Source organism: Ascaphus truei, chromosome 4, assembly GCF_040206685.1.
Source record: "Ascaphus truei isolate aAscTru1 chromosome 4, aAscTru1.hap1, whole genome shotgun sequence".
Classification (NCBI taxonomy): domain Eukaryota; kingdom Metazoa; phylum Chordata; class Amphibia; order Anura; family Ascaphidae; genus Ascaphus; species Ascaphus truei.
Genome location: NC_134486.1, coordinates 232909834 through 232934388, shown reverse-complemented (window position 1 = coordinate 232934388; position 24555 = coordinate 232909834). Strand labels below are relative to the sequence as shown.

Below are 24555 nucleotides of genomic sequence, written 5' to 3'. Positions count from 1 at the left end.
TGCTTCTCCCCATCAAGCCGCCAACTTTGAAAATGTCTTTTCGAGAGTGCCGATCAGCTCCGATAAGCACCGAAAACATGATCGGGGCTACTAGAATACAGCCGATTTAAAAAAGTGGCGAAAGGTGCCGAAAAGTGGCTTATCGGCAGCCGCCTGCCGATAATTTTTTCTACTCAGACATTTGACATGAAAGCCACAGAGGATGCCAGAGGTGTGAAGGACATTTGGGAAGGAGGTTTAGGCTCGAGTACCCACATCCTGGGATGAATGGAGGTCCTCGGGACTACCATTTGCCTCACCAGACTATGAGGAGTCTAAACCAGCAGGTGGCTTTTTGAACACCAAGTAACTAAGGTAGCAAGCTTGCGCATGCCCTTGGCTGATTCAGAAGTCCCGCTTGCCCGGCTTCAGAAGACTGGCATCGCTCTGATTGGTTGGAGACAAAGTTCCCACGCTGAGATTGGCTGTAGTATTTCATGAATGAACTCAGAAATACTATAAGAATCCCTCAGCCAATCCGGTCATCAGATTCTAAGTGCCAGAACAGCAGTAGCGAATTTGAATGTACCAAAAGATGCTCTTGGGGAAATAGTAGCGAGCAGTCTTCAGAAATTTCAAGTTAAAATATTTTCTAAGTCCAGCTTTTTGAGACCAAGTTCTCAAAAAGGAACGCAGCGGTCGCGGCTAGGATTGCAAGCCAAATTTAATTCCAGGACGTTTGGAGCTAACTCCCGGTGAAGTGATTTCAGGACTTCCGGAGGAAAGAGAGCGGTGGCTTCAGGCACTTCATGCCGATTTGAGTTTCAGGACATTTCGGGCTGAGTCCCAGTCAACTAAAGACTTTGTTTTTTTATTCAATTCAACTAGGAAAGTCTAGTTTTGAAACCCAGACCCCAGTAAGTGTGTCTTTCTTATGTATTTTATGTTCCAATGTGTGTTTGCCTATTTTAAGTGAATAAACCACAATTTATTTCATTATCTTGTTTTTGCTCAATGAATGATCCTGGTAAAAAGGTGTAAACTGCCTGTTCTCCCATGACACTTGTTAAGTTAGGATCGCTGAAAGAAGCAATGGAGTCTTAAATAAGTAATGAAAAGTAATACGGCACGCCATAGAGGGCCTTAGAAAAGAGGGCTCCAGGCTGCCAGCAGATCAGCTCTAACCGCGGATCGGCACTAATATTCCATATAATTCTGTATGAAAGTGGCAGTTCCCAAACAGGCAAAATGTATTGGGTCAAGTAAGAAATGACCGGCTAGATTCCCATAGGGGCCTAGAGTAACTGGATTAATACCAATGATGGTTCCGAAGCAACAAGGGGGGGCCGGGTCCCACATCTACATAGCGCAACTAAGTCAAAATACCTTCATTTGCGTGTTACTGATGAAAGAACTGTATTAATGTATGTCTATTATAAAATCCAGTATAACGTTATAACATGTGTATGAGCGGTCCTTGTCCATGGGGACACGAATAAATGACAAAAGTTTCTGGCGCCCATTATTATACAACCTTTCTACCTCATCGCCCAACCGTCGGACACAAGCCCCTGAGTCAAGGAAAACCATGCGGATTAGCCATATATAACACACAAATCTCCCTAGAAACCGGACACGGAGGGTTACATACAGTTAGATATACAGAAAACAGGAGCTTTCCAGTAGTGAACTGAGATATATATATATTGTGAGCTGTGTGCACAAATGTATAGGATCAGGTTATTTTTTAAATAGTTTCTCATTTAAAAAAATAGCACTTCCATCTTCACGTTTATTTTGCATTTGCTAGGTTGCTTGCATGGAAAACAGAACTGTGTTGCCTGGCGGGGTGGAGTAAGTTAGAGCAAAAAGCAGATGTTGCCATGTGAATACTCTACTGCAGGCTTTTGGCCTTTTTACATAGAATTAAAACAAGGCTCCTAAACTGCCTCAAAAGGTATCACATATAGATCCCTTTCAGGATAGGTCAGTCTAGGGGAGAACTGACCCTTTAAATAAGCCTATTCGGTCATCGGTAAGTTTCCTGGCTGTGTTCTATGCAACGTTTATTTATTAACCCTTTGAGTTCTGGCAGGGCCGGAGTAAGGGTATGCAGCGCCCTAGGTGAACCTTCAGCTCCCTCCTACTCTTCGTTCTCTCACTTCCCCCACCTCATTCTCTCACTCCCCCCCCTCCTCCTCATTATCTCACTTCCCCCACCTCATTCTCTCACTCCCCCCTCCTCCTCATTATCTCACTTCCCCCACCTCATTATCTCACTCCCCCCTCCTCCTCATTATCTCACTTCCCCCACCTCATTATCTCACTCCCTCCTGCTCATCATTCTCTCACTCCCCCCTCCTCCTCATTCTCTCACTCCACCCTCCTCCTCATTGTCTCCCTCCTCCTCATTCTCTCACTCCTTCCTCATTCTCTCACTCCCCCCTCCTCCTCATTCTCTCACTCCTTCCTCATTCTCTCACTTTCCCCCCCCTTCTCATTCTCTCACTCCCTCCTCTTCTGCCTTATTCTCTCACTCCCCCCTCCTCCTCTCACTCCACCCTCCTCCTCATTGTCTCCCTCCTCATTCTCTCACTCCTTCCTCATTCTCTCACTTTCCCCCTCCTCCTCATTCTCTCACTCCCTCCACTTCTGCCTTATTCTCTCACTCCCCCTTCCTCCTCATTCTCACTCCCCCTTCCTCCTCATTCTCTCACTCCCCCTCCTCCTCATTCTCTCACTCCCCCTCCTCCTCATTCTCTCACTCCCCCTCCTCCTCATTGTCTCACTCCCTCATCTTCCTCATTCTCTCACTTCCCCCACCTTATTCTCCCACTCCCCCTCCTCATCCTCTCACTCTCCCCATCAATTAAAAATGCCTAACTGGCTGGCTGCGGTCTAGAGGTGGAGCAGGGGAGGACATTCGCTGGAGCAGCAGTAAACACCACTTCTGAGTCAGAGCGCTGAGGCATGTTTCTCCCCAGCCATCATCCTCCTCTGTTTCCCCTGCCTTGCTACGGTTCCACGACTGTCATTATCCTCTTCTGCTCCTGCCGCCCCCCAAAATGTACCTAAATCACCTAACGGTTGCTCCGGGCCTGAGTGCCCGAGGGGTGACAGCACCAGAATGATGAAGACGTCATTGATGATGTGAACGGAAGAGATAGAGTCTCCTCTTCTGTTCCTTGTTGCTCTGCAGGAGCACAGAACGCGTATTCCCCCCATTCAATATCATTCAAGAAAGTAACAAGGTTGATTGTTGGCAGTATTGTAAGAATTTTTATTCAAAATCTGTAAAACCACAATGAACTCATAGGTCAGATTCCCATAATGTGAGAAAGGGAAAGGAGAGAGCGAGTTGGGCTCTCTCCAAACTAAGAAATACAAACATTGATGAAGCAGTACAAAATTAGAAAATACATTACTTGAGTTTACCTTCAAGAAGGTACAAATATAAAAGTAAACAATTTGCCACCAAAGGTGCCCAACACTTATAAAAAAGAAAAAGAAAGAAAGGAAAATGAAAGAATAAGGAAGGAATACAGTGGGATTCCATGTACTAAGGACTTGGGGCCAAAGTTCCTGACTGGTGCTAAGCTCTAGAGCACCTTAGGTTCCATTTGAATAGGATTTCGGGTGGCATATACTAAGAAGTGCTATTCCAGAAGACACCTTACAGTTGCAGTCCAGTCACGTCATGTGTTATCCAGTACTGGAAAGAGCACCGGATAGTTAATATGGGCCATCATTGTTTTATTGTCAAATGTGTTACGGACTAGCACCATTTAGTAATGTTTGGTCTTGATGCATTATTGTGTGCGTTTCCACTAATGCTTTAACCAAGAGAAATGTCACTTTCAGATTTAAAGTTTCAAAGTTCTGTCTCTACTTTGATAGGAGAGCCAATCTTCATTTCAAAACCACTGGAACCAATCAACCGGTGTAAGAAGTCCTATTTTGAACTTGTTGCCACCAAGACACACAAGTGTATGTGTCTTACCTTATCCTCGCCACAGAATTATCACAGTAATATGAAATAAAATAAATGCAGCCTTGAAATAGAAAAGGAAATATTTTAGAGGGATAAATACATATTTAAATAGCTTATCCTTTTTTTTGTATCTTGCCAACAATTACAACCATCTTCCATGCTTTATAATCACTTATGAAATAAAAATAAAAAAACAGCACTAGAACATGCATTTGAATCTACTATTTGATCCCATGTCCTTCTCCAAAATCACATTGGGCGCCTTGTTTGCTGTATAAAGTAGCCACAAGGCTGGATCTTGTCATTATTTCAAGGGAGATAGGAAATGTCATGTTATTAATATATGTACAATGTGGAGCAATTACAAACCAGTGACACAGGATACCCACACTTACTACTTTATCTTACATTTACAAACACCAAAGGAAAGAGTCTTGTTTTTCCAGCTTTGATAGTAAGGCCTGGACAGTGGATTTACAGAGATGTGTCTCCCCGTTCAATATGGGAGTGTTAGAGTATTTGTAAGTTTGCATGCATGTTAAAAAAAAAACAATACGCTTCTTCCATGACTCATCAACTCATAGAAAATGAAGGCTACTAAAAACATTGTTTTGTTCTGCTCTGTTCAACAGAAAGGCCACTTGTCACTCATTAGTACAGTAATCACAGGGAGGCCTCTTAGGTTTCAATATGTGCACCAGACAAGGATATGGTCATTGAACCACAAACTTCTCCTAACCACGAGCCTTCAGTAATACTATGGAGGATAATCCAGTCAGCGATATAAGTCACAGTGGTAAAAGCTACATGTGCTCCTTTGGTAAGGGCTGCTGCGAGATCCGGATTATACACAGCAATTCTAATGTAAACAGTATGAAGGTGATGGAAGGGTATAATCAGAGATAAAGGATCTATAAATGGCCTCATTACGTCAGGTGACTAAGATTTGTGACCTTCCACCACACATTATTAGTGAGCAGAATAAAAGTTTATGCAGTAAGTCTACACACTAAATAGGAAAGCATTGCTACTTTTAATTATATAATGAAGGTATATTTGATTTTCACCGTTCTTACATTCTTGCTGCACGTTAACGTCTAATATTTGCTGAGCTGATAAAGCTCAATATTGGCTGCTATTTCTTCATAGGGTGGTTTTGCCCCGTGGGTGATTACATTACTTATCATATTATTGCTAAGGATCAAAGAGAGTGAGCTGCAAGAATTACATTGGGTAATGCTGAGATGACCTCTGCTAGTTCAAATGCCATAATTCCATTTCAGAGTTTCTCAAACTATTTTTTATAACCTCTGGGTTATATTAATAATTTGGGGGACACCCTCTTTACCTAACCTTCTTGGTCAGTGTTAAAAACTAGGTCTGAATAGCAATTCTAATGGACCAACGTTTAGCTCCTATCTACCAATAGTGACAGGGAAGGCTTTAACAGGGCAGGGCTCTCATGGACCACTACAGAATGCTACTGTGTGTGTTGGTTGTGGAGTTTATTTTTTAATAAAGATTTATACACTTACATACAATAGCATGATGGTGTTAAATGTGCCATAGATAGCATGCATCACTTTTCATTGATGTGTTAACCTTTCTTATGTTTACTTGCTTCAGCATTCACTGTGTTAGTAAAATCAATGGGGGAGGTTAGGGGGAAGAACAGGAAGATTAAGGCAAGGTGACAACGACCAAATGCTAATGATATGTATCATTATCTGGCACCCTTTGTGTCAAATCTCCCTTTCTTTAGTATCTGGTACAAAACTCAGTTGAGCAAAAAAGTGACAAAAACCCTCCACGTGCAGCGTCCAGTAATGATAAAGAACACTTTTGAGGATAATTAAACCTGCCGGACCTCATACTCAAATAACATACTATGCTTCCACTGCAGCCAGGGATTCTGGGTAATGACATGCAAATGAACTCTCACAAGGAGTCACTTTAACAAGGATTCATTCTAAGCGTATACCTGCCTTATTACACCGCTTTTACAGCAAAGCCTGGGTTAAAGACGTGCATATCCATCAAACCTACTCACAGACCGCTGTCTGACATTTTGAGTTTTATCAGTGTGAGAGGCTGGTTGCTGGGCCTGCATTGTGAAGCCGATTGTGGCCACAACCCTGGTACACAAATAAGTGATGGTGAGTAAAAAAAAAAGTGACAAAAGTCCTCCTCCGCACGGCAATGATAACGAGCCCATTCACATCATAGGCAAGCCCTATAAATCTGTCCAGCCCCACGTGTATCTATTCAACGCCAGATCTGACATTGTCAAGTGTGAGAGCTAGCGAAGGAATGTATACTTTTTCACTCGCATGTTGCATGACGTTAAAGGAGTCAACTGATCTACAGGCCATATACATTTATAAACATACATAAGTTCATTCTTTAAAAAAAATAAATCAGCAGAGCACACAAACACGTCAACCATTTATATGCGCATCCCAATGAGTTTGCCATTGTCCACAGATTCAATTGGTAAAGAATAGAGAATATCACAATATTGTGTATTTACAGCTCCTATATACTCTACTTCGCATTTGGGGTTAAAATGAAGACCGTTATCATGTCAACTCACCCAATGCTGTCGAATATCACTCTGAAAAAAGGTTCAATAAACCCTGTAATGTAATGTAGGTCACCCTGTATTCCATGTTTCCTGCAAGATAGTACAGCTCCTCCACCTCTTGGTCTCAATATTAAGTGTTCCTTCACACCATAAATGGAGTCTCCTGAGACCCATTCAGGCAAAAGAGAAGACTGTGGTATAGATACTCTCATATAACAAGCTTAGCACCAGAGGCTGTGTGTTCAGTTCTCATGTAGAGTATGGCAGCCTCTAAAGACTTATCATTGTATTACAAACCTAACAAAACAATGGGTTTCTCTTACTGATTCTGTTGATTCATGCGTCTTGTTTAGCTATAAGTAAACATACAATGGTGGTTAAGAAGTGTCATAACTTCGGAAATCATCCCAAACTAACCTTGATCTGATGACACACAATTTGCTTTACAAATATTGTTTTTATCGTTTGTTCTCCAGGGGTATTTCATATGTAGAGAGTATTACATAGTTTATTTATTGTTTACAAAAGAAATCCCAAAGTTGTACAATTGCAATGACATGGGAGGGAAATACTCCATCTAGAATTTGAATTACCCAGAATTCTAGTGTGTTTCTTACACTGTGCATCCCACTCCTGTTATTTCAGCAAATGTGTTCCCAGATAAAAAATATAATTGCATTCTTTAAAATTAAAATACATGTCATTTTAAAGATGAAAACTCAATCCTGTGATAAGATTGAGAAGATAAAGTTTTCTTTGATATGAATTATTTTGAAGCGTGAGCGATTTTTTTTTTGTCTTCAGTTGATGATAATGACATCCAGATTACAAAAGTGAAGCTGACTTTGTCTGCCTGAAGATCGTTGGCACCTCCAGTCCTGTGCGAAGCGTCACCTGTGGAGATAACAGAGATACAAATTTCAGTAGTTGACTGTTGTTAACAATGCTGTATGGGCCTGCAAAACAATTGCAAAGGAATGTCATGTATTGCAGGCCAGTTCAGCTTCTGAATACTGTATGTTTATGTAACAAATATAAAGATCTAGCAAGACATCCGTGACACTATTAAGTATGTTTAATTCTGGAGAAATGCATGTTGGAACTTAAAAAAGAGCAGTAATTCTACATGCTCTAAAACAGATCCCTATGTCTTTGTCTACAGTACATTGAGTTTCCACTGCTAAGGCAAATGGCTAGGAAGATGGAATGTTGCATATCAATTAAACCAGGATATGCTCATTTTGGATGGCTAGGAAAACTTTGTCATACGCTGTAAATAAAGAGTAAAAAATCTGTACAAAGTAAAAGTAGACAAGCTCGAAAATATTTTCTGTAAAACGCCATTATGATTACAAAACGGAATGAACATCAATAGACCTTCAAATTAATTAGCCATATTATTTATTTTTAAGAGGCTTGCAAAATGCTCTGTGCCAGTGGCTTCCTTTTAAAATAGGTTTTGCTTCCCTTACACTGTGTGTGACTGTCAAAGTGAAATGATAAATCAGATAACAGGATGCACCAAGGAAGACTGTGGCCGGGAGTCCCCAAAGCCTGTTCCATGATATTGCAGCCGAATTGGCGATACCAGACATTAAAGTCAATGGCAGATATCACCGATTCAGGTACCATAGCGTGGATTGTGCTCTGATGACTCCTGCCCAGCCTGTGGCTTCAAGTTCTCATACATGTCATGGCTTACCTGTACATTTCGATTGAGACTTATTGCTGGCATGAACACGCCTTCAATATTCTCAAAGGCTACAGGACCCTGCTGCTTCCCGTTGACGTGAAATGTTAGTAAATGTTTGGTGAGATCCAAGAGAATGCCAACTGTGGTTCCCTTGCACACACCTCCTTCCGTTCTGTAGAGTCAAAGAGAAATAATGCGGCTTCTAGCAAGAGTCTCAGTCATATGGAATCAAATATGGAATCATGCAGAAGGAGCAGGATAGTGGTAGCCAGTTTAAGATTTATGACCATCTATCTACTGTCAGGGATGCGCAAAGTGTTTTACCTGCCCCCCCCCCCCCCTGCCTGCTTACCTCCTGGCTTGCGCCCCCCTTCCTCCTCGGCTCCAGCGTCAAATGACATTGCGGGGTCATGTGACGTCACGTTGCCATGGCAACACGGCGTCATGTGACCCCGCGGCGACATTTGATGCTGGTTACCATGGCGACGTGTCACCGAAGATCAGGTAGGAGAAGCTGCAGAGGCCTCGCATGGTCTCCTTCCCCCCTCCCCTGCCCCCCGAATTTTCATTCAAATGCCTTGGGGGAGAGCGCAGGATCTCTGTAGCCAACGCACCCCCCTGGAAATTCTCCCACCCCCCACTTTACCCTGTACTAAGTGGTACTGAGCCATACGGCTACTTAGGGCCCACGCAATCCTATGGCCATAAGGTGCTGTTTGGCTTTGCACTACTTAGTGAATATGACCCATAATGTCAGCTTTTTGTGACAAATCACTGCTCCTTATGTCTGCAAAAACAAGAATCATTATCAATGTTTTGATCGGAAAAAATATGGGTAGAGATGCAGGGGGAAAATATCAGATGCATCAAAGTAAAAATATACAACTGAAAGGAATTTGAAATGATGGAATTAATCAGTTAAATTATTTGGGGCTTTTACTTTCACTAATTTAGCAGCAGAAGACGTCTACAAATAATGATTTGTATAGCACTTTTTACCCTGTCAACACCGTTATATAAAAAAGTGATATGGTGGCCACAAATGTGCTTCAGATTACCTGTCCTTAACCCTCTCCCCCAGACATGGCTACATAAATGTTTCCGTAGTATACATGTTTAATCTGATTATTTTTTTTAGATTCACGTGCCAAGCATTTATAACAGCCCAGCTCTTGCTTAGATACCTGTCCATTTGTCAACTCACTACACATACCATGGGAGGCTGCATTGCTTCACCTCATCAATGACTGGCTTTCCCATTCTGCTGGGAGACGTCTGGCAAATGTTTATGGGGACAAGCTTGTTAGGTATCGAGCTTCCAGCCAATTAGCGTGCAGTCTGGTTTTTACTTCTAACAGTACATAGAATGGATTTGGGCTGTTAACCATTAGAGACCAGAATATACAGATGTAGTGCATGCGTGACACTGTTCCCCCAGATAACACTACACATCCCATTATAACATAGACTATTTCAGAGTTTACATTAGATTCAGTGGCAGTGTTGGTGCAGAATATTGCAATACTGTAAATCTCACTGTAGTGCATCAGAGAAGACTATAATGCCTGCTACATAAAATAATTTAAAAAATGTGTATTGTGTAGAACAGAAGGTTGCGTTATTTCTTTTAACTTCAGGACTTTTTACAACATAAATGATATTTGACTAAACACTGCAAGATCTCTGCAACTAGAATAAGGGCTAAGCGTACAGTAGGTACTTCAGAATTCCAACCTGAGCCATACCCTTCTCCACAATGAGCAGCCACCTTACCTTCATGTTTCAACCTTGTCCCTCAGCCCCTCTAGAGTGTAAGCCCTTGTGAGGAGGGCCCTCATTACCTCTTTGTATCTGTTTGTGCATGTTTCTTCTCACATGTATGTAACTGTTGATGTAATATACATAACTCTGTACTCCACTGCACTGCACAGTGTAATATGTTGCCGCATTACAAAATAATAATAATAATAGCATGCATTTGATGTTGCTTAGTGAACGGAAAATAAATGTATGTTAATTTTTTCCTTACTGCCAGAATGCAGAAGAAGCAGAAGGCAACTTTAAGGTGCAACTGGGGAGGAAAATGCACAATGATCACAACATGCATTTTTTATCACTTAATCAGAAAATAATTATAACAATAAAACAATTAATGGTTTAGCACTGTTTAATAAATCTGGTCACAGCAACTTGTCATCAATTTGATCTGTCTTGTTCTACAACAACACTGACTGCTTTAACTGTTATGGTATTAAAGGCTGCAATGTCAACCATTAGGAGTTGAAATCAGCGAGATTTGAGGGGTTGGGGCTAAAGAAAATTAATTTTAATGGAAAAGTGCTGATCTTTTTTTATCTGTGAAACCCCATTGAAGCCTATGGGACCTCAGTAACATGGACTGAAATCAGTTAATAGATAATATACAAATGATAGATTTTTCACTAGTTGGTTTCGACATCATAAGTTATAGCTGTAAATTACTAATAGACTTAAGTAAATCCTGAGTTAGGTCTTACCGGTTGGTATGAGAATTGCAGTGCATAAACCAGCTGCGATTATTGTCGACATACATAGCCCAGGCTTTGTCATCCTTCCCCAACATCATGTCCTTCACCACATTAATTCTGGCAACCCCGAAAGCTGGATCTGGATGGTTATCGTATCGGTCCACTTGTATTTCCCAGTAGTGGACCCCTTTGGAGAATGCAGCAGTTCCCAGTACCACACGGTCATCGTAACTATTACAAGTAGCAGTCACGTTATCATTGGACAGCACTATGTCCCGATGAGCTGAGTTGGCGTCAAAGGTAAAAAAAGCCACTATGTGGGGAAAAAAATAGAATAGGCTTAAAGGAGCAATCCCTCCTAGGGCCAAAAGTGCACTAATCGCAGTGACATATTTAAAGGGTTACATATGGGTGATTCATGTATTTTTTACTTAAATCTGACATCTGTCTGATGTCAGTGTGTGTTCCAGAACAGTTGTCACACTCTCTCCCCTTATCTTTATAGGTTCTCTAATAAAAACAAGGTGGACTAAGAGTAAAGAAAACCCTTGATTCATAAACCCTTCCTAATTCAGAGGCCCGAAAGACATGCAATTTGTAATTAAATATTAAAACAGCCCAATCATTTATTTTAGCATGGTCAGATTTGTTTAGGGAAGCCAATTAGACTGCTACATTCTTTGCAGAAGGTTGTTTCTTATCCAGATACATTTTAGACTGCCGTTTTAAGCAAGTGTCTCCAGTGTGTATTTAGTGTGACCTGTTTTGAAATAGGTAGGATTAGAGTAAACAATGAAGGTAGGGAGATCTATTTTACCTAGCACAATTTTGTGTTATGTTATCTTTAGAGCTACTGTATAGAGCAACACTCCAAAAAGTTTAAACAATATTCAAATTCCCCCAAAGGGAACATCGTCAATAAATACAGTTACCATTTTTTGGAATGTGCCTCTCCTGCTCGATGGGGATTTATCATTAAACTACGAAAGCAACAATCAGGACACTATCGCATAAAAACTATCACTGTTTTGAACAGGAGTTTCCGTGTGGTAGCCTGGTCAGCACGTTTGTAGTTCCAACGACTCTCCAGATGCACCTTTTCCATCTATTTTGAGTGCACCTGCTAATTTGTGCTGGGCTGGTGGCTGTTGGAATGCAAGTGTTCCTCTATTTATAGCCTATTATCTTACAAAGATGCTACACATATTTTACTCAACATAGGAGTAGCCCCGTACTATCAAAAGAACTCGGGTGGTAAGTTCTGAAAACAGAAGGACCGTAGTACCGAATAATACTGTATGTAGCCCTGCCGTGCGCTCTAACGTTCAAATCTATATTGGGAAGGTATAGGGGTAAAGTGTGTTAGTAAAGAAAGTAGAAACAGGCATGAGATATGTTATAGTACCGTATAAGATTTCCATTATTATAAGCATGCCACGAGCCTAGTGAAAAGTCTTGCTTAAACCGAGATATCCCAGTAGGGATAATATGAATGCTGTTTGCTTGCATGCCTCTTTGTGGGACTTTGAACTAATAGAATTGAAGCACTAACACATTCTAATAAGAAACACATTTACCATTAGATATTTCTGCACAAACTGTAAATCCCCGGCATTTATTTGCAATCTGTGGTTCCCCCGCGGCCACCTTACGGCTACCGAGTATCATAGGCGAATATATTCAGTGCCCCACCTGCCTACCACTTGTACTGTACTGCACTAAAATAATTGTAATTATTCCAACTGACCATAGCCGAACCACAGACGAGCCTTGGACAACAATGTGTTCACACGGTTGTCATCTTGCACCTTCTCGCGGTCAACGGAAGTGTAAGTCTTGCTATATATATATGTACAATGGTCGACAAATCACCAAAAAATCTACTCGCCGAACAAAAAAATCTACTCGCCACCTAGTACCAAACGTGTGCTGCTTGGGCCAATAGGAGCTCGCCACGATGTTAAATCCACTCGCCCGGGGCGTGCAAATGTATAGGTTTGTCGAACACTGTATATATATATATTAGCTAATAGAACAATTATAAGTCAAAAACATGAAGGCATATGTCATATACGTAATTATGTGGGATGGCAGTTTATCAGAATGCAATTGGTCCAAAAGGTAAGTAGATAATAAACCTAAATTGTTGCGAGGTAAATCATCTGAAAGATAAAGCCAAATATATGCTGAAATCTCTCTTTTCATGTATAAAAATGGGGGTCAAAAAATGAATTGTGTTCCTCTTTCATGCTGCCTGTCCCCTGGCATGAGCGGTCTGTGCTGTAAACAAACAGTATGTGAAAGAATAAAGGCTGTATGGAAAATTGATACTTCTTGCACTCCTGTTTGCGAAAACTGAGAGTAATTGTCAGGCTACCTGGCTCAGACACACAGCGAGATTTTGCTTGCTGACACCTTGGGGAATCGTCCGGGATCCTTGAAAAAGGAGATTGCGAGGACAAGATATTTTGAAAAAAGTTCAAGTGACAGGAGCATGCTTCTATAAAAGTACTTCTATAGTGATATCTATTGTCGGTATGTGTAGTTTATTAGAAATTGTTTGTGCTTCACTTATATTAGTTCACACTCTTTAAAGAAGTATATTAGTATATTAAAATAAATCCAAGAATGCAAGTGTTATATTGGTAAAATGAACTTTGAATATAATAAATAACATATGTTATGGCGCCATTGTAGGAGGTACTCCCATTTGTGTAAGGTCTTGTATCTATATTGACAGAAAAACTAAAGTGTACCTATTTTCATGTGCCCAATGTTGGAAGGTTTGCATATACCTGCTCCTAAATGGCAAACTAAAGCTAGCAGTGTGCAGTAAAATAGGGGCAAAATAGCATTATACATTGATGCAAGCAGATGCAAAATGAAATACCTTTCTCAATGCCTACAAATAAGTGTAACTTCTAATCCATCTGGTAGAAAATTATTGATGTGTTCTATGATGTGCATGTTACGAGAGGCTTAGATTTACCAAGCCATCAGTGTAATTTCCTGTCTTCGAAAAAAATAATAATAAAATAATAAAAATAACAAGTATAGTATACATGAGTACTCGTCGAAGACCATTTCATTTCTGACATAACGGGAGCAACATAATCCATTCCCAGACACTAGTGTTACTATACAGTAGATCAAAACCTACCATCAGATGTCTGGAGTACAACAGTCTTGCTATATGGTCCCAGTCCTGTGGAGTTATAAGCCTTCACTCTGGCATTGTAGGTGCTGTTAAAATGAAGCCCATCAATTGTGCACAAGGTCTCTTTGCCAACATAAACTTCCTAAACATAAAAAAAAGACATGGGAACAAGTTTAATTTGACATTTAACATTGTCCCCTTAATAGTTTCTAAGGAAAATAAACCGGATTATTCACGTGTTCTAAGTAGCCTACTTAAAAGTATAGTGCGAAGGAAGAAATTGTCACTGATTTTAGCAGGTTTATTGGAGAGAAAAAAAAATCAATGATTGTGTCTGTGCTCTCACTATAATAATTTGATGTCTTCGGCAAGTTGTAGTGAGCCATGCATTATACTGGATTTCTTTTGCCTCTGTGTTGTGTGGCCCCATTCATGTACTATTTATGTTCTCTCTAACAGCAGCAAAACTCTTTGCCATTTCTCTTTTAAAACATCTTTGCTTTACCTACTTTAGGATTAACCTGTCGAGTTGGCTAAATACAAAGGTCCTAGTTGTTTGCTTTCAAGTATTACATCATGATATTCTTATACATGTAATTAAACTCAGTCTCAGTGCGTCCCTAAGGTGGTACCCATGTGCTTTTCAAGCATAAAGATAATTGATGGCAATTAACTGTGAGGGTAACCTCTTTTCTTGACTTTTTCCAAAACTGTTAAACACAAAATGCAATTTAACATATTAAAAAATGTTTTGTTTTTTTTAAACATAGGTTTGAATCAGGGTGTCTCCGGAGCTGGACCACTTTAATTTCAATTCCCCCCACTAACACAACTATAATTCTGCAAAATCATCAAGAGTACACAACCTTATATCTAACAAATAAAAAACATTATTGTATATATCTTTGAAACCCTACCAGTCCAGATCAATTCAGATGACGCGTGCAAATTTCAGATACCCATTTCATAATCTTCCTCCAAATCCACAAAACTTCAGCCGATTGTGGAAGCAGCTGCATGCTACTACTGTTGGTTTTGTTATTTGGTAGAGCTAAATGTGAACGAGTTTAGAATTATCTAGACTGATTAAATTACTTAGAAAAACTAAGAAAACATCTGCTCACTGGGATTAAACAGAGCATATGGTCCAAGTATTGTGTTTTCATACACACCGGTATGGTAGATATCAAGGATCATGAGTGTCGTACTGTAGTCTAGAAAGACACAGATTACATAGAAAAGAAAAACACAGAAGGGGATGAACTGTCCTTTCTGGTTAACCCCCTGTTTGCTGCCACACTGGGTTGGCATTTTTTCTCTGTATCAACATGATGTAAATAGGACAATGCAGGAAGGGACCTTTCAGTCACAGCTGCTGTTGAACGGAGCAGCACAATGCAATCACACTATGGACTTGGTGGGGATTTGTTTTGCCTTAGTGGGATATGTTTTTAAACGTCTGCAGAATTTCTCCAAAAAACAGGTCCAAATTGCCTTGATTAAGACCCGGTGTCACTTTGCAGCAATGTATCAAGGAGTTTTGCTGCAGTTTTGCTCTACTTGCAGCAGGAAGAGCTTTGGGAAGTGGTAAAAGGAGACGGTTGACGCAATATATATACAGATTTCAACATTTGCCCTCACAATTGGACAATGTGTAGGTTAAGGGGGAGTTACCCAGCACCATATTTTCGAAATAAGATTAACAACATTCATACATACTGTATGCAATGGAAACAATTGCCACAGATTAACATTTTTGCCCACGTATTTTGGATACATTTCCCCTTTGTTTCTTACATATGGGGAAGATCTATTAGGAGCAGAAGTTAACCCCATCTCAGACCTGATGGATTTATTTGACGCAATGTCATAGGCAGATATTTTGACACATCTCAATATTGCGCTGAATATCTCCTCCCCTAACTCCTCCTACGGTATATCCAGTCCCCAAATCACTGGACCAAAATGTAATCAAAGCCCCTTGATACTTTGCTTCAAAGTGACGTAGAGTCAACATTACACAATTTGCACCTGTTTTGGGATCAATGCCTCGGTTTCGACACTTGGTACATATCCTCATACTATTGTTTGCTGATTCTATGAGTAAGCATGGTTCTTGAAAGAGGTCCAGATGGTCCTAGATTGCATGCCCACCCTAGTGAGGTGACTGTAATGGGGTTTCAAGTACACTAGATGCTGGCCTTCCTGTAGTGAAGGGTTTAACATGGATTATTTTTAGCACAATTATAATGAAGAACAAAGCAGTCTTTAGGAAGAACGGTGTTGCTCCTCGGTACAGCACATTTTGCATATAGGAGACATTATCGAGTGGCTGTGGTGCTGATGTTGAATATATAAGCTTGTTGGTTCAGTTCTAGCCTCAACTTTTTACATTTTAATTGGGGTAAATCACCTTTCTTTAAGTCCAATAATAAATAATTAGGAAATCAATTTGAACTGATTATTTAAATTAGACTATTGTTCCATTATAAATGCTTATAACAATCCCCTACTGTATATAGCACACCCTCAACGTTCCCGCGCTTCATCTTGTAAGACTACAATTGCTGAATAATATAATTGCTTTCCTGTTCTGAAATACCGGCTACAGCAGCAGAAATGTACTACCAGGATTCCACTACAGAGGGGATATATTAATTTCAGGGATTAAAAAACACCTTATAAATACACAATATGATTATATATATATATATATATATATATATATATATATATATATATATATATATATATATATATATATATATATATAATCCCTGTCCTTCTGCCTGCACCCCACTACCTGTTAAGTTTTTGTATATGTGCTTATATTGTGCACCAGACATCTGTTTATATATATATATATATATATATATATATATATATATATATAAATATATATATATATATATATATATATATATATATATATATATATATTATATCACATACACTGAACTCCTCATTCTGGTATGTACACTGCAAGTGAGCCTGACATAATTAGTTGATTGGAACACATCTCATTATCCCTTTCTTTATTTTGCAGGCTTTATGTCCCAGAGAGATACATTCTCAATGATTTTGAAAAAATGTCCTTCAAAAAATGGTATCAACGTATAAATCCCCATCATATTTTGTGATTTCGATTAGCAATTTTTGTATGGTTCCTGCTACCGAGAGAGGAGGCTTCTTTGTGTCTTCTAAGTGCTTGCTCCAAGGGATAGCTTAATAATAAGGGTAATTGGATGTTTAAAGTAGTTCATAGTTTTACATTGTATCCTGCCAAAAAAAATTAAATCGAAGAGCTGATGAAAACCCATTATGTGTAACCTTGTTGAAATGGCTAGATAAGTGAAATCAATCCACTGTGCTGGATATCCCCATTACACACAATAAGCTCCTTTTCTGGAATAACTGCTGATATACTGCTGCGGCACAGTTTATTCGAGCATTTGCCCGTTCTGTGCCGCAGCAGTAGCCTGGCGCGCGCCCGAGTGTGACGGGCGCGCGCCGAAGCAGCGGAAGAGCGCCCTCCGATCGGGGCGCTCTCCCTACCGCTGCCGGGTCCGCCGGGTCCCCCGGAACCCCCTGCCGCTGTCCCGCGATCGCGGGACACCAGGGCTCCCTCGGGGAGCCCCTGGACACGCGTGCAGGGGGCGCACGCTCCCGATGACGCGTGACCGCGCGTCTATGACGCGCGGCACGCCGAGGGGCGGCCACTAGCAAGCCGGGAGATTTCCCGGCTTGCGGTACCGACCACACTTCAATAAAGTGTGTCGGTAGTGTATTGAGAACATCGCAGTGCCTGGCAGACCGAGAAAACTGTGCCTTTAAAGGCACAATCCCTGGTAGCTGACAAAAAAACTAAATCTTATACAAAGTTTAGCAATCTAAATTGTTCCTTAAGAAAATGTAATCCTACTTAAAGCAAAGATTTAGCTTCTTTTGATTTTAAACAAAAAAATCATTTTTTAGCGGTCGCTAACTGGTGAGTGTTTTTCTCAAGTGTTTTCTTTACCCTTATACCTCCTGGCCTTAGCAGAGAGCCAATAAAGGTAAAGGGGAGGGAGAATGACGGGGGAGGGGATGAGGGGGGGGGGACTGGCCTGGACAACCTGAATACACAGTGACATCATACATGACAGACTAGCCAGAGGAAATCAAAGTCTCAGCTTCAAATGTTTACAAACGTATTAAAAAGATTATTAAAAAATACTTCGAGGTCTCTGATTTTAGAGAAAATGCATAAATCCCACAGATGTAACCGCTTAAACATGTCCCTGCTTTGGTCCTAAGAGGGACTGCACTGTTAAGATGGGACAAGCCACAAAAGGAAGTTTCTCTGCTTCTCCATTCCAAAAGGTCACTGGCCTTCGTCTGCTGTGAGACTGCAGTCAGATACAGCCACAGCTTTGGCTAAACTGAAGCTCTTTGGGTCTGTAAAATGTCCTTCACAATTCTAGATTTAGGCCTAGAGAATGTAACCATGTAATACATGGAATAAACCATGTAACCTGTAAGAGCTGCCATACTGTATTTACACAAGCAACGGCTACTACTAGTTCTATTATGACTACTAATGCTATTCCACAGTTGAGACAAAACCCCTTTTATACCAGCCTCAAGGATGTCAACCCACAGGGACTGACATAAGAGTTCGGAAATCACACTTTAAGGGAAAAGTACTGATTTATATCAGTGAACGCTGAAGACGTCTAAGAGATTGCTAATGGTTAAGATCAGTGAGACTCACAGAAACTCACTGAGAACTGACAGTCATTGCAGTGATGCAGTCTCATTGCCCGAGGAGGAACAAAATTCTCATATTCCCCGTGAAGATTTTACCTCCACTGAAATGAGTGGGAGTAAAATATTCTCCAGCACAGAAAGGCATTTTCATAAGAGTTTGAATAGGCTCCAAAGGGGAAGAAATTCAGGCCCCATGGTATAAATAGCCTGTTGAAGATTTGACAACAACGAATTTCATTATTTTTTTTAAATAAAGGTCCCTGGCACCCATTTATCAACCTCTTCTGTTTGATGCCCTGCCCAAGAGCTCTGTAGTCACATTACCTTTTTCCAATGAGAAAGACTGAGCTAAATTGTCTCCTTTTCTGGAAGGGCTACATTAAGACTTATTTTGCAAAGCTCCAGAATGTAGAAGTATGATTTAAAAAAAAAAAATCTTTATATATATGTCTAGTCAGCAGGAAAGAGGGTTATATATATATATAACCCTCTTTCCTGCTGACTAGACAGGCTACTGATGCTGTATATACCTGCTGGCTCACCGAGATCTGAGCCTCCGCTAACTGGGAGCCTGGGGCAACAATAGTAAATGGCAGCGCCTCCACTTGCCCAGGATCCCCTAGATGTGAGATTTCCCTGGACAAGAACAATAATAACAAACCACAAGTATATGTAACAGTTTTCTATATATATATACGTTAGGCCAACACCAACCTCTCAGCACCAACTGTCACCAACTGCCTGTTTTCTCCAGCGCGCGGAATGTTTCAGAATCAGAGAGCAGAGAGTTCTGACAACACCATAGGCTGCTGTGACCACCTGGTATCCCAACTCCCTGAGGCTCATGGAACTTGTAGTTCCACACAGAGCCTTCCCTGGTAATGGCGCCGCTAGGGATGCTCCTATCTAAAATGGCCTCCTCTCCTGTATCACTGCGCATGCGCAACTCTATCTGTAGGGGCCGCCGCAACTATCGCGCTACTGCGCATGCGCAATAGTTGCGCATAACATGGCGGCGCCCTGAGCCAATACCTCCGGGAGTCCCCCGGCGCTGCGGCTGCCCCGGCAGCTCCCACTAGCACCAGGGTAAGAAGGGGTGGTACCGGTGAACCTGGCTACATCCTCCCCCTGGTGGAATCCAACATCCCCGCTTGGGAACGTATACCAATGTCACTAATTTTTACACAATAAAAATGCATATATATTAATACAACTTATCACTTGTATACTCTACATGAGATTATACATTTCATTGAACATTACAATCACAGATCTCACTCTACTGCGAGCCCACTGCTGAGCCTCATAATGGGGTGCTCCGAATTGATCATAAGTCATTCTCATGGGAGGTTGACCAACTCTTTGACTTCTGCGGAGCTGTTCTTCAGTCACTCCCTCTGGAGAGTAACTAACCTCACTTTGTAACTCAATCTCTTCCCTTGAGGGGCTCAATGGTTCAACACAGTCTCTTAGAGGCACAAAGCATGGGCTCTGTGGATCTATGGGCTAACTCACTGTTATCACCTTATCTGACTTTTGACCATGAGGCCCTTTATCCGTAGCTCCTTTGGGAGATGCCCCTGCGGTCGGAAGGCCCCTTTGAGAGGTTCACTCCATAGAGTCCTCAGGGTTGGTATTATTTACAGTCTCTGAACCAACCTCTGTTAAGTGTGGCTCCCCATCTAGGGATGTAAAGGGGGTTAAGGCTGCACTCAACAAGTAAGATAAGACATACAGTTTACCGGTGCTGCTGGTTCAAGGAAGTACCTGCCAGGCAAAATCCAAAGTATACTCAGGAAAAAAGGATCCAGCGCTCCACGGTTTCTAAATAAAGTTAATTTATTGTGCCACACAACGTTTCGACCAATAGGTCTTTCTTAAGTCTTCTTCCCCATCTAGGGAAGCAGCTGCTATTTCCGGCTCTTCATCTCCTACTTGAGGTATAGGACGTAGATGATTTCTATGCCATACCTTTACCCGGCCTTCTGAGTCTTTGATACGGTACACCAGGAGGCCAGGCATCTGTGACTTCACCTCATATACTCCATCTCTCCAACGGTCGCCCAGTTTATGCTTCCCGGGAACGCCCAGATTGCGAAGGACAGTATCCCCTGGACGGATTTCCTTATGGCGCACTTTATGATCGTAGCGTCTCTTATTACTCGCATTTAATTGAGCCGAAGCTTTCTCTGCCAACTTATATTCCTGCTGCAAACTGTCTTGTAGCCTTTGCACATACTTGAAATGCGTCCTATTGGATACCCCATCGGTAGATATCCGCAGACGTACATCCACTGGTAGCCGAGCTTCTCGTCCAAACATCAGAAAGTAAGGCGTATATCCAGTGGACTCATGGCGGGTGCAATTATAAGCATGTACCAAGCACTCTACATGCTTACGCCATTCAGTCTTCTGTGAGCCCTTCAGGGTACCAAGCATGTCGAGCAGCGTTTGGTTGAACCGTTCAGGCATAGCGTCCCCTTCTGGGTGGTAAGGTGTCGTCCGGGACTTGGTGATACTCAGCAACTTAAGCAGTTCTCGTATAAGATTACTTTCAAATTTCCGGCCTTGATCCGAATGCAATCGATTTGGTAGTCCATAATGAATGAAATACTTCTCCCATAAGACTTTAGCTACAGTCACCGCCCGTTGGTCTTTAGTAGGGAAGGCTTGGGCATATCTGGTGTAGTGATCTGTGATCACCAGTACATTTCCGATGCCTCGAGTGTCGGGTTCGATACAAAGAAAGTCCATACACACCAGATCCATGGGTCCTGAGCTTTTCAAATGAGCCATGGGCACTGCCCGGGTGGGTAGAGTTTTTCGTTGTATACAGCGGGTACACCGCTTACAGTGTAGTTCCAAAGACTCACTCATTTTGGGCCAAAAGAATCGAAGTATGAGGAGGCACTGAAGCAGATGACAGCCTTCCAGCAAGAGGTTCACACTCTTCGTATAGAGCTGAATGCCTCACAACAGGAGGTCAACAGTGTCCGGACAGACGTAGACGTATCTCAGAAAGAGGTTCAGACACTCCGCAGAGCACTTGAAGCCTCACATCATGAGACCAACAGCTGCCGCACAGACCTGGAAGTTTCCAGAAAGGAACTACACAGTCTCACTGAGGAGCTGGGCATTGCTAAAGAAACTATTGGTAATCTTGAAACAGATCTCAAAGTCTCTCAGAAGGAGCTTGAGACCCTCAACCTAGAGAAGGAAGTCTCACGCCAGGAGATTGTCATTCTCAAAGCAGATGTGCGTAAATGGAAGGAGGACTGCAAAGAGGCCCTGAAGAATACAGAGACTGAAAAAGGAGAAAATTCAAGATTAAAAAGAGAAAACTTAAAACTGAAAGAAGAAAATTTTCAGTTAACAGAAGAAGTCAAGGAAAAATTTGACGCAGGGCACCGACAGCAGAACCAACTACAAGGTCTGCGTACACTCCTCCAGTATGCTGAGGAGAAGCAGCAAACGCTACAGGAAGAAAAACTGCAGGCTGCTAAAGAGGTACAAGCGCTGCAGGAATGTCTGAATACCCAGTACATCCCCACAGAGCAGTATGAGGAGCTAAAGGCCACGCTGCATGTCTTCAGAGCATCGTTGGAAGCGGAGCTTCGATACCAGGTGACTCTGTATGAGAGCGAGCGTGAGAAGGCTCAGAAACTGAAGCAGAGAGACTGTTCCATTCCCTTGAGTCAGTGCACCAAGGAGAAAACAGACACAGCGGCAACCTTGACGACAAAAATTACAGAGCTCCAGAATATGAAGGAGACTCTGATACAGATTCCTCCAATACGGAAAAAGGTATTGGCTCTGCCCAAGCACCAGTATCCCACAGTAACTAATGCCCGTAAGGACAAGGGTACAGTGAGAGTTGGGGACTCCACGCAACTTCAAAACAAAAGTACGAAGTTTGAGCCACCAAAGAAAGCACTAGCCAAACCTACAGCTGCCCAACAGGCAACAAACAGAGGTAGGAGTGCAGAATCAAAGCCAGAAGAATCCTTAGCTGAAGAAGCTGAACTGGTGACTCCGTGGTGTGGAGAAGCTGCAGAAAGACCACTTCAAGAGCAGAAAACTCTAAGGGCTAGTCCTAACTGCTCTACAACTGTTGCCATACACTTTGTCTACAAAAAGAGGAGTGCCCGACGCAACAGAAATCTCAAGACCGCGCACGCGATAAAAAGACTTTACGTGGAAAAAGTCCTCCTCGAGCGACTGAGGAGTGCTGATCTCAAGCATCTTTGGGAGGAGACAAAAATAAACTGGAGAAAGGGCTCCAATCCCAGCGGGACAGAGGGTTCTCTTCCTCCATCCACTCTCATTCAAGTCACAGAGATATCTAGAATGAGAGTGGAAGGATGGGCTTTGGCCGTGGTAAGCCCGAGCTTCCCACAAACAGGGGAGGTATGTAACAGGGGACTTATCCCTGTTCAATAATGTGCCTTTAATCTAGCAGTGTGGTAGTTAATTACTAAACACCACCTGCCTGATTAGATTGTTTACAAAAAGCCTGCCTTTGAGACAGGAAGTGACTCCTGCTTAGCTCTGACTGAGAGCTGACCTTTGGAGAAACAGAGCAGAGGTTCTTGAGTCCCAGGAGAGACTGACCAAAATAAACCCAGATCTCTGGAGCTGACCAGTCTTGAGCTCTGCCCAGCAGAGCTGATTTCAACACACAGGGAAAACTACTACACCTGAAGCTGAACCAGGAAGTGAGAAGATTTTCCCTCCAAGAAACAGATAAGACTTTTATTCTTAAGAGACTGCTTATATCTGCTTATTTCATGCTATATGTTTTGGGCTGCGAGAAATGCTTGACTAAGGGAGATGTGAATTATTGCATAGTGTTTCACTAGAAATACTCCCAAGTGAATGGAAGCTTTGTTCCCCCCCCCCCCCCCCGTGTTTGGATGGATTTCCTAATGAAAAGGAAAAGGCACAATAAAGCCTATTATAGTTTCACATTATAAAGCCTCCTAATTGTGTACCTCTGTTAACGTCCGTCTACAGTCCCCAAGACACCCACTCCCAAGGCGGGATCAGCACCTGTAGGTACCGGTGTTGGAGCACTTTATAATAATACCTGCCGGGCGCTCCAGCACCCGGTCGCTGATACTTTTAAAAGGATCCGCAGATCCAGCGTCGTCTCTCACGAGTAGTTCCTCACTGTCAGGGAGGTCTCCCACGAGGCTTGACTCCGCAATGCAGTCTGATCCCAAACTACAGATCACCTTGTAGCTAAGGAAGATGCTGTGTCCCTGACTGCTACTATCAGTAAATGGTAAAGTCCCTATCTGGGGCTGTTCCCTGCAGTACCACAAGCTGCTGGTGACTCAGGGCCTGCGCTGGGGCCTAGGGGAATATTCTGGCCTATACAGTGGATCACTGACCCCCTGCACTATGCACCTCCTCTCCCCTTGCCTCCCAGCACCAACTGTCACCAACTGCCTGTTTTCTCCAGCGCGCAGAATGTTTCAGAATCAGAGAGCAGAGAGTTCTGACAACCTCATAGGCTGCTGTGACCACCTGGTATCCCAACTCCCTGAGGCTCATGGGACTTGTAGTCCCACACAGAGCCTTCCTTGGTAATGGCCGCCGCTAGGGATGCTCCTATCTAAAATGGTCGCCTCTCCTGTATTACTGCGCATGCGCAACTCTATCTGTAGGGGCCGTCGCAAATATTGCGCTACTGCGCATGCGTGATAGTTGTGCATAACATGGCGGCGCCCTGAGCCAATACCTCCAGGAGTCCCCGGCGCCGCGGCCACCCCAGCAGCTCCCACTAGCACCAGGGTAAGAAGGGATGGTACCGGAGGACCTGGCTATATCTATATATATAAAATTAAAAACGTAGACTCCCTTTCACAAATGGTCTTTAGCACTACCCAATAC

The 24555-nt window shown here is 42.2% G+C and overlaps 1 protein-coding gene across 4 annotated transcripts in view; it reads right to left on the bottom strand.

Annotated features, from left to right (window-relative positions):
- Positions 1-4268: 4268 nt before the first annotated feature.
- Positions 4269-24555, bottom strand: part of TRIM67 (tripartite motif containing 67) — a 67330-nt gene continuing 47043 nt past the window's right edge. For all 4 annotated transcript variants that reach the window (XM_075597003.1, XM_075597005.1, XM_075597004.1 and 1 more), the window contains exons 8-11: positions 13915-14053; positions 10764-11067; positions 8257-8419; positions 4269-7448 (exon numbers count right to left, since the gene is read on the bottom strand). In XM_075597003.1, the coding sequence (XP_075453118.1) occupies positions 7380-7448; positions 8257-8419; positions 10764-11067; positions 13915-14053 (675 nt within the window). In that variant the 3' untranslated portion in view covers positions 4269-7379. The remainder of the gene's footprint in view (positions 7449-8256; positions 8420-10763; positions 11068-13914; positions 14054-24555) is intronic.